Source organism: Canis lupus, chromosome 33 (genome assembly GCF_048164855.1).
Source record: "Canis lupus baileyi chromosome 33, mCanLup2.hap1, whole genome shotgun sequence".
Classification (NCBI taxonomy): domain Eukaryota; kingdom Metazoa; phylum Chordata; class Mammalia; order Carnivora; family Canidae; genus Canis; species Canis lupus.
This window is the reverse complement of record NC_132870.1, coordinates 10428765-10439239: the sequence shown is the minus strand read 5'-3', so window position 1 is coordinate 10439239 and position 10475 is coordinate 10428765. Positions and strand designations below refer to the sequence as shown.

General features: G+C 43.8%; 1 protein-coding gene, 1 long non-coding RNA gene and 1 other non-coding gene across 5 annotated transcripts in view; 2 read left to right on the top strand and 1 right to left on the bottom strand.

The window, feature by feature from the left end:
• The first annotated feature begins 429 nt into the window (after window positions 1-429).
• The window catches only part of C33H4orf36 (chromosome 33 C4orf36 homolog), a 30674-nt gene continuing 20628 nt past the window's right edge, over window positions 430-10475 (top strand). Inside the window, exons 1-5 of one of the 3 annotated variants that reach the window (XM_072810074.1) lie at window positions 430-567; window positions 928-1108; window positions 6088-6242; window positions 6675-6865; window positions 6971-7143. In XM_072810074.1, the coding sequence (XP_072666175.1) occupies window positions 1044-1108; window positions 6088-6242; window positions 6675-6808 (354 nt within the window). In that variant the 5' untranslated portion in view covers window positions 430-567; window positions 928-1043 and the 3' untranslated portion in view covers window positions 6809-6865; window positions 6971-7143. Of the gene's footprint in view, window positions 568-782; window positions 1109-6087; window positions 6243-6674; window positions 6866-6970; window positions 7144-10475 lie in introns of all 3 variants that reach the window. The other 2 variants (XM_072810075.1, XM_072810073.1) reach the window with 2 other exon arrangements.
• LOC140624068 (U6 spliceosomal RNA) lies at window positions 2256-2363 on the top strand. The gene has a single exon (XR_012023605.1). It is a non-coding gene; the product is annotated as a U6 spliceosomal RNA (small nuclear RNA).
• Window positions 6094-10475, bottom strand: part of LOC140623626 (uncharacterized) — a 40252-nt gene continuing 35870 nt past the window's right edge. Inside the window, exon 2 of the long non-coding RNA XR_012023178.1 lies at window positions 6094-7141. This is a non-coding gene — a long non-coding RNA (uncharacterized lncRNA). The remainder of the gene's footprint in view (window positions 7142-10475) is intronic.

Here is a 10475-nt window from a genome sequence, read left to right as displayed (position 1 = left end):
GCCCCCTCCGGCCCCCTCCCGCTCCCTCCGCCCCCCCTCCACCCCCTCCGTCCCCTCCACCCCCTCCGCCCCTCCACCCCCTCCTCCCCTCCACCTCCTCCGTCCCCTCCACTCCCTCCGCCCCTCCATCCCTCCAGCGCCCCCGCCTCCTCCGGCCCCCTCCGTCCCCCTCCCGCTCCCTCCGCCTCCCTCCGCCCCCCTCCGCCTCCCCTCTACCCCCCTCCGCCTCCCCTCTACCCCCTCCATCCCCTCCACCCCCTCCGCCCCTCCACCCCCTCCGCCCCTCCGTTCCTCCGTCCCTCCAGCGCCCCCGCCCCCTCTCGCTCCCTCCGCCCCCTCTCGCTCCCTCCACCCCCCCACCCCCCGTCCCTCCGCCCCTCCGCGCCCCCCCGTCCCCCCGCCCCCCCTCCCCTCCCCTCTCCGCCCCTCCTCCCGGGCTCCGCAGGCGGCCGAGGCTCCACCCGCTGCCCCGGGCGCGCACCTGCTGAGGACCTGCGCACCTGGGCGCCGGGAGGCTCGCCCCGCCGAGGCGTGCGTGGGAGGGGCGGTGGGAGTGGGCGCTTCCTGGTGAGCTCAGGTTTTTTTTTTTTTTTTGAGTCGGGGAACACCCGGGAGGGTTTGCATTCTTTCCAGGCTCGGGCGGGGCCCGGGCAGCTCCCGGCCGCGCGGAGCCACGGAGGCCGGACCGTGCGGGGGTGGCCGGGGGCGTGCGAGCCGGTGGGGCAGGGGGGGCGGCGGGGGCGGCGCGGGAGCCCCGGTCCACCGGCGTTTTCTCCGCACAGGGCAGGAGATGATCAAAGGAGTTCATGGAAAATGCGAGAGAGCACAGTGGTACACTAGGAGTTCAGCTTCAAGGAACATTTATTAGGGACTTCCGACTTTCAGAAATGCTCTTTCCAAGTCTTTTTATTACTTGGTTATTAACAGATAGTGAAGTGAACGCCATGAATTCTGTGAGTTGCAAACATTTCAGGTAAAGCGAACAGTACGGCCGGTCATTACATCAGGCGCCTATGTTAAGAAGTTAGACTGTGATCATTACCATGGCCTATGGCTTGCCAAGGAAGAACGCGGTGAAAACCCTGTTCCGGGGCAGTTGTTATAAAATGTAAGTGTTTGCATCACGGTGAGCGTAGACTAGGGGTGCGGAGTGTCCTTGGGAAAATAAAAGTACTGGAGACCCTATGTTCCTCCATGAGATAGTGGACTAGGTGACGTGTTTTCAGTTATCTGAATAGTGATTTCTTTAAGGGAAATGCTTTTTTTAAAAGATTTTATTTATTTATTCATAGAGATAGAGAGAGGCAGAGACACAGGCAGAGGGAGAAGCAGGCTCCATGCAGGGAGCCCGACATGGGACTCAATCCCAGGCTCCAGGATCACGCCCTGGGCCGAAGGCAGGTGCTAAACCACTGAGCCACCCAAGGATCCCCACTGTCTACCTTTCCAATAATTTCTAACATTACTTAAGCCTTTATAACTCTAGCTTATCTCATCATGGCCTTTAGACATTTGTATTTGCAACATGAGTTATTGCTTGTTGAATTTTACATTGTTTTATTTTTTTTAATTTTTAAATTAATTTATTTATTTATGATAGAGAGAGAGAGAGAGAGAGAGGCAGAGACACAGGCAGAGGGAGAAGTAGGCTCCATGCACCGGGAGCCCGATGTGGGATTAGATCCAGGGTCTGCAGGATCACGCCCTGGGTTGCAGCCGGCGCTAAACCGCAGCGCCACCGGGGCTGCCCAAGGGAAATGCTTTTAATTAGAATTTATGAATTATCTTGGTCTTTACAACAAAACAACAGAAACTGAGGTTTGGAGAAGTGGGTTGATCAAACTCACACAGTCATGTAAATAAGTGACAGGGATGGAAGTCTGTCTTCTTACTCCAAAGCAACTGTCACCTATGTTAAAATAGCTCTGTAGATAGTGTAAGCCTAACTAAAAATGTCTTGGTGTCAAGTATATATATAGATATTTTTAAAGATTTTATTTATTTATTCATGAGAGACACAGAGAGAGAGAGAGGCAGAGACACAAGCAGGCTCCATGCAGGGAGCCCGATGCGGGACACGATCTGGGTCTCCAGGATCACACCCTGGGCTGAAGGCAGACGCTCAACCACTGAGCCACCCAGGCGTCCCTGTGTCAAGTATATCTTAACCAAACACCTAACTGGCTGTACAAAGAGTCAGTTTTGCCTCCTGTACACTTTGGACATGTGTTTTGCAATCAGGAAGACCTGGGCTTGTGCTTCCTTGAGCTGCCCATATATTAAAATTGGAATAAAAACAGAGAAGATTAGCATGGGCCCTAGGCAAGGATGATATGCAAATTTGTGAACCATTCCGTATTTTTGTTTATTAAAATAAAAAGATGTATGTATTTACTCATGAGAGACACAGAGAGAGAGAGAGTGGCAGAGACACACACAGGCAGAGGGAAAAGTGGGCTTCCCGCGGGGAGCCCGATGTAGGACTCCATCCCGGAACTCCAGGATCACTACCTGAGCCAAAGGCAGATAGATGCTTAACCGCTGAGCCACCAAGGCATCCCCCATTCCATATTTTTATACTGCAAAGCTAATCTGTATCATGTACTGAACTGATTTAAAATAAATCTACATTTTTTTGGGGGAAAAAAAAGATCTGAGCTCTAAGCCAGGGCCTGCACTTGCTCCCTATGCTACCTTGAGTAAATTATTTAACTTATCTGTATCTTAGCCTCCACATCAGTAAAATGCACATATCAATACTTGTGTGTGTGATGTGGAATACAAATGTAAAATACTTGCACATTGCTTGACATACAGTGAACCCATAATGAACGTGGGTGGCTGCCACATGGTATTTTTCTCTGTAATGTCCTAGTGCTACATTGGTTTTTTTGTTTGTTTTTAATTTTTGGATTTGTTTTTTAGCTTCTCTGCCATGGTCTATGACATATTTGCCATTATGAGTCAGTTGAATTTCTCTTTATAAACAATATTCTAAGAAGTAAGAGGAGACATCATTTGGGGTTCTAAAACCAGAGCTTTAGGAAAACCAGAGCAAACTCATCAATGCATTTTATTTAGTTTTGCCATTTCAGTATGTCTTCAGACCTTGAACTAAAGGCAAGTACCATGTTAGTCAACATTATTATAAATGTAATTTTTGTATTAAAGATAGTCCTGTGTCTGAAAAATCATTTAAAGCACTGATTCTGCAGTTTGGGTTATGTAGAATGTAAAAAAAAAAAAATTATTTATTTGAGAGAGAGCACATGAACAGGGATGAAGGGCAAAGAGAGCGGGACAAGCAGACTTCCCACTAAGCAGGGAAACTATGTAGAGTTCCATCCCAGGACCCTGAGACCCTGACCTGAGCTGAAGGTAGATAGATGCTTAACCAACTGAGCCACCCAGGCACCTGGTTATGTAGAATTTTATACCATGAATAGTTGCTGCAAAACCAGCACCTTCTCAATCATTCTTTTTTTTTTTTTTTTAAAGATTTTATTTATTCATGAGGGACAGAGAGAGAGGCAGAGACACAGGCAGAGGGAGAAGCAGGCTCCATGCAGGGAGCCTGATGTGGGACTCAATCCCAGGATTCCAGGATCACGCCGTGGGCCAAAGGCAGGTGCTAAACCGCTGAGCCACCCAGGGATCCCCCCTTCTCATCATTCTTATAAGAAAGTGTTTGATATCATGTTTATAAGAACAGCTAAATTAAGAGAAAAAGAATGATAGTGACACTGTTTGGGATTCATTTGCTAAGACAACTCCTTACCTTGATTTTTCCATTATGTGTTTTTAGATTATAAAAAGTGTACACAAAATAGGGATGCCTGGTTGGCTCATTGGTTGGGGTTCTGCCTTTGGCTCAGGGCATGATCCCAGGATCCAGGATTGAGTCCCACATCGGGCTCCCTGCATGGAGCCTGCTTCTCCCTCTGCCTGTGTCTCTGCCTCTCTCTGTGTGTCTCTTATGAATAAATAAATAAATCTTTAAAAAAATACACAAAATATTAAAATAGAAGCATTTGAAAGGAAAATAAAAATGCTTTCATTTCCCCATTCCCATCTCTCCCCTGCCATCCCACTCAGAGGGAAAATGTCTTTTTTTTTTTTTTTTTTTTTTTATGATAGTCACACACACAGAGAGAGAGAGAGGCGGAGACACAGGCAGAGGGAGAAGCAGGCTCCATGCACCAGGAGCCCGATGTGGGATTCGATCCCGGGTCTCCAGGATCGCGCCCTGGGCCAAAGGCAGGCGCCAAACCGCTGCGCCACCCAGGGATCCCGAGGGAAAATGTCTTATATTTTTCTAGAATTTCTGTCTGCTATACAAGACATACACACATATACACATGTATATGTTTTTACATGTGATTATCTTGAATTTTTCTCCCTCCCTCACCGTGTCTTGTATAGTAATCATTAAGACCTTAGATTCTAAAGTCTGATTTTCTGGATTCAAATCCTAAATCCATGACCAACACACCTGTGATCTTGAGCAAGTTTTTCTACTCTTGTTTCCCAATCCATAAAATGAGCATAATAATAGCACTTGCCTACCTCATAGGGCATCTATGGTAATTAAATGTGTTCATATGTGTCAACTGATTAAAACAGTACCCAGCATATAGTAAATGCTAGATTAAAATTAGCAGCTTATTGCTCATCTTTCCAAATCCACATATAAGGATAAACCTCATTCTTTCATTATATGTATGTACCACAGTTTCTTTAACCAGGCTCTTCTTGGTAGACATTAAGACTATTTTGTGAGATTATTATTATTATTTTTATAAACAGCGCTTCAGTGAACATTCTTATAAATACATCTTTGTGCCCTTGTTAAAATACATTTATAATAATTGTAGACTTCAAGTAGCTCCTTAAAGTTACGTGATAAAGTAGCAAGGAGGAAAACAAGTAGACCTGTGTATGGAATATCCTCATTTCTTCTACTTGTACCAAAGCAGGTCTTTCTCCTTTTCTAGTGCATATGAGTTCATATTGACTATATGAGATGAGAAGCATGGAGTTGGTATTTTAAATTTCCAAATTAAAATACATAAAGCAATTTGTTTGAAGTTCGTGGTGATTATTTTTAATATTATAGTTTGGGATTTCATCCCCTTCTCCAGTTTTCTGAGGATTCTTTTGGTACTAGTGCTTTTAAATAACAATCCCTAGGCTAAGTACCAGCTCAGTTTCTTAATTCACTTCTGAGTCTCTGTTTTCTTGTCTACCCACATGGTGCATTAAAATAAGATCACACACTCAAAGCCTTAGTGTATGCCAACCACTCCACTCAATGCATGATTATTCCCTCTTTTCCTTCCCTAATATGACCATATTTGTGATCAGCCATAAAAGAATTGGAGCATACAGTTCTTAAACCGTATCCTCTTAAAAGACATGGAAAGATCGGATTGACTATAGGGAGGCTGTTTTTTTTTTTTTTTAATTTTTATTTATTTATGATAGTCACAGAGAGAGAGAGGCAGAGACATAGGCAGAAGCAGGCTCCATGCACTGAGAGCCCGACGTGGGACCCTATCCCGGGTCTCCAAGATCACGCCCTGGGCCAAAGGCAGGCGCCAAACCACTGCGCCACCCAGGGATCCCGGGAGGCTGTTTTTGATCAAAAGTTCCTGTCATTATGATTAATGATAATTTTTGAATATATCTCTACATTAGTATATATATATTATGCATTGATATGTTTATTGTAAGACTTCTCCTCTGGCTAAATTTACAACTCTGGAAAATCCTGAATTCCTCTCATAAACAAAATGTCGGGGATCCATGGGTGGCTTAACGGTTTAGTGCCTGCCTTCGGCCCAGGGCGTGATTCTGGAGTCCCAGGATCGAGTCCCACGTGGGGCTCCCTGCATGGAGCCTGCTTCTCCCTCTACCTGTGTCTCTGCCTCTCTCTCTCTCTGTGTCTCTCATGAATAAGTACATAAGATCTTAAAAAAAAAAAAAAGTCTAGTGGAAAATGGAACTGAGAATTAAGATGTCTTCTGTATATCCCACAATAGATGCTTAGTGATATTTATTGAATGAATTAGTGAATTTTTGCCCCAGACAGGAACCTTGGGAACTTGCACTGCTTACAAAGACCTGGTACACGAACCTAGCCAACATCAAGTTGCCTTTCTTGGAAGAAATTACATTTGGTAGTCCTGTACACCTCAAAAAAAATAAAACCACTAAGAATGTTCGCCTCCCTTCTGCAGAATGTAAGTTCTATATGAACTGTTTTAGGAAATAGCAATTTTTATCTGTATTATTTTGCTTATTATCAGAGAAAAATTTATTTATTTATTTTTAAAGATTTTATTTGTTCATGAGAGATACACACGGGGAGGGGGGGCACAGACACAGGCAGAGGGAGAAGCAGACTCCATGCAGGGAGCCCCATGTGGGACTCGATTCCGGGTCTCCAGGATTAGGCCCTAGGCTGAAGGCAGCGCTAAAACGCTGAGCCACCCAGGCTGCCCAAGAGAAATGTTTAAATATGTTCATTCGCATCCATACCCTTCATCTGTGTAGCCCCTCTTATTTAGTATTTAAGAATGTGAGTTTTGCCATGTGGTTAAATGTTTGTTTTTAACAATATTATGCCTGGTGAAAAATGTCAGTTGGATTGCTCCATGTATTTTATTTTCCAGCCATCAAACTTGAAAGGGAGTATGAAATGAAGCGCTTGAATCACTTGAAATGTCAGGAAAATGTAGCCGAGGAAATTCAGTTTTCCCTAAGAGAAAGGCCAGTTGGTTTGAGAAGACCTCTTCCGCCTAAGTGATCATCATCTCATACAGGAATCTGCACACTGTGCTTTCCACATCCAAAGGCAATGAAGGTCTCCAGCCTTTCACTTTCACAAGTTGGTTTGGGAAGACCTTTTTGACCTAAGTGATCATCATCTCATAATCAAATCTGTACTCTGTGCTTTTCATATCTAAAGGCAACGAAGGTCTCCAACCTTTCACTCCAGCCTTTTGCTGTGCATATTCTGGTGCAGACATACGAATGCCTACTGGTGGATGAGCCGGCTCCTGTGGGTTGATGAAACAGCTCTGACGGATCTTCTGGGTCCCTGCCACATATTTCTTCCTTTGTATTGCAAGTGATGACACTGTAAGTAGATTAAAAAGTAGCAGGAATTGAGTCATTTATGTGATTGTTCATTATGATTTTTATAAAATGGCACAAAGGGAAGAGGAAATTCTAACCCAGAGATACTATATTGGTTTTTTGTTTTTTTTTTTTTTTTTTTTTTTTTTTTTGGTTTTTTGTTTTTTAAGATTTTATTTATTTATTTGACAAAGAGAGGTCAGGAGAAATGGCAGGCAGAGGGAGAGGGAGAAGCAGAGTTCCCCACTGAGCAGGGAGCCTAATGCAGGGCTCAGTCCCAGGAGCCTGGGATCATGACCTGAGCTGAAGGCAGATGCTTATCCAACTGAGCCACCTAGGTGCCCCATAGATACTATTTTGCATTTGTATTTTTGAGACACCAAAAGGAGAGAGAAAATTTTTTTTTAATTTTAAAAATTATTTATTTATTGAAATATTTTATTTATTTATGAGAGACATAGAGAGAGAGTGGGGCAGAGACATAGGCAGAGGGAGAAGCAGCCTCCCCAGGGGGTACTCAATCCCAGGACCCCGGGATCACCACCTTAGCCAAAGGCAGATGCTCAATCACTGAGCCACCAGGGTGACCCCCCAATTTTTTAAATTTAATTTTTATTTTATTTTTTAAAGATTTTATTTATTTATTCATGAGACACACACACACACACACACACACACACACACACAGAAAGAGAGGGGAGCAGACACAGGCAGAGGGAGAAGCAGGCTCCACGCAGGAGGCCTGACGTGGGACTCGATCCCAGGTCTCCAGGATCACACCCTGGGCTGAAGGCTTCGCTAAACCGCTGAGCCACCTGGGCTGCCCCCCGATTTTTTTTTTAAGATTTCATTTATTTATTCATGAGAGACACAGGCAGAGACACAGGCAGAGGGAGAAGCAGGCTCCATGCAAGGATCCTGATGCAGGACTCGATCCCAGGACTCCAGGATCACACCCTGAGCTGAAGGGATGCTCAACTGCTGAGCCACCTAGGGCCCCCCCACCCCCATTTTTTTTTTTTTAAAGATTTCATTTAAAAAAAAAAAAAAAAGATTTCATTTTTAAGTAATCTTTACATCCAACATGGGGGCTTGAACTCACAGCCCTGAGATAAGGAGTCACATGCTCCACCAACGAGCCAGCCAGGCACCCCAAGAAAAATTCTTTGAAATATGATAGACTAAAAATTTTGTTTGGTTAAGAAAAATTTTAGATTTCATTTTAGCAACTCCTCAGTTTCCAATGTTCAATGAACCATCATTTACTATTCTCATGCAGTACTTTATTAATAAATAAATAAATAAATAAATAAATAAGCCAGCCCAATGCAGGGCTTGAACTCATGACCCTGAGATCAAGACCTGAGCTGAAATCAAGAGTTGGACGCGTAACTGACTGGGCCACCTAGGCATCCCTTTCATGTAGTACTTTAAAGTAAATAGTGGAGGGATGCCTGGGTGGCTCAGTGGTTGGGCACCTGCCTTCGTCTCAGGGCGTGATCCTGGAGTTCCGGGATCGAGTCCCACATCGGGCTCCCTGCATGGAGCCTGCTTCTCCCTCTGCTTATGTCTCTGCCTTTCTCTCTCTCCCTCTCTTCTGTGTCTCTCATGAATAAATAAATAAAATCTTAAAAAAAAAAAAAAGCAACTAGAACTTACTTTTTGCTTTTGTTTCCCTAAAGAAAAATCATCTTTTCCTTTTGCCTAATTTCATAGTTTCCCTGGAATGCCCTTGGAGCATGTGGAACATAATACATACGTGAAAATGACATGAAAATGCAAAGACTTCATTTTAAGGAAATTGCTTATTTTACAGAGAGACTAGAGAATGAGGATTTGATTAGCAGAGAAATGGTAGACTAGCATGCACCAATTTTCTTAGAATTTGAACCCAATACAGCGTACTTGGATATGATAGTTCTATTTAAGTACAATTTACTGTTTGTTAGATGAATCAGTGGGTGTTTAGCATCTTATGTTTTCTTAGCCTTGTTCTGAAAGACCTCATGGCCTAGTGGTTAAGAGTTCATACTTTACATCTGATGGCCTCCTTCAGCTCTCAGCTTGGCTGCTTATAGGGATGTGACCTGGGAGAGTTGTTTTATGTCTCTGAGCTTCAATTTTCTTACATGTAAAACAGAGATGATACTGGTACCTACTTCTAAAGTTGTCTTGAGGATTAAATGGAAACTGGACCACAATGAAAACTACTCTAATAGTTATTCTGGTAATTACTGTGAGCATTACTACCCTTGTACTGCTATAATCTCAGGATCAAAGATGTATTCTATTGACTTGACTCTGTTGATCTTTGTGGAGACCAAAAGTCTTGAATTTTCAAGAATTGGGTTTTTTTCTTGTCAATATATGAATGTATGTATATGTGCCAGACCATATATGACCTGATTTTTTAGTTCAAAATCTGGCCATTGTACCTATGGTATCTCCTGATCACTTCTGTTTAAAAACAATAATTTCTGATAATCAGTTTGTCACATGTCTTTTTCTTAAAAGAAGCATGGACAATTTGTGTGCAAAAAGCCATATTGTAATACCTTTCCTGTGCAGTCCAGAAACATAGATACCATTTTATGGTCTGCTCTCAGGAACCGTGGGGGAACCTTAAATATCTTACTCCTCACTTCAGAGCCTTACCACCCTAGTTAGTCACATTAACTGGGGGGGATGAGTTATATGCTTCTATATTTCTTCAGAGCTGTTGTGAAAATGAATGAAATGTATGTCTGCTTGCTAAAAGATTTTCAGAAGAGAACATTTTATTTTTTGTTTTAAAAACTCTTTTAGGGCAGCCCCGGTGGCGCAGCGGTTTGGCGCCGCCTGCAGCCTGGGGTGTGATCCTGGAGACCCGGGATCGAGTCCCACATCGGGCTCCCTGCGTGGAGCCTGCCTCTCCCTCTGTCTGTGTCTCTGCCCCTCTCTCTCTGTGTCTATGAATAAAAAAATAAAATCTTTAAAAAAAAAACTCTTTTAAAAATAATTTATTGGGATGCCTGAGTGGCTCAGAGATTTAGTGCTTGCCTTCGGCCCAGGGTGTGTTCTGGAGTCCTGGGATTGAGTCCCACATTGAGCTCCCTGCATGGAGCCTGCTTCTCCCTCTGCCTGTGTCTCTGCCTCTCTCTCTCTCTGTGTCTCTTATGAATAAATAAATAAAATCCTTTTAAAAAAAGAATTTATTTATTTATTTGAGAGAGAGTGTGTAGGCATGAGTGCAGAGAGGGACAGAGGGAGAAGCAGATTCCCTGTTGAGCAGGGAGCCTGACTCTTGGGGCCCAATCCCAGGAACCCAGGATTATGACCTGAGCTAAAGGCAGAGG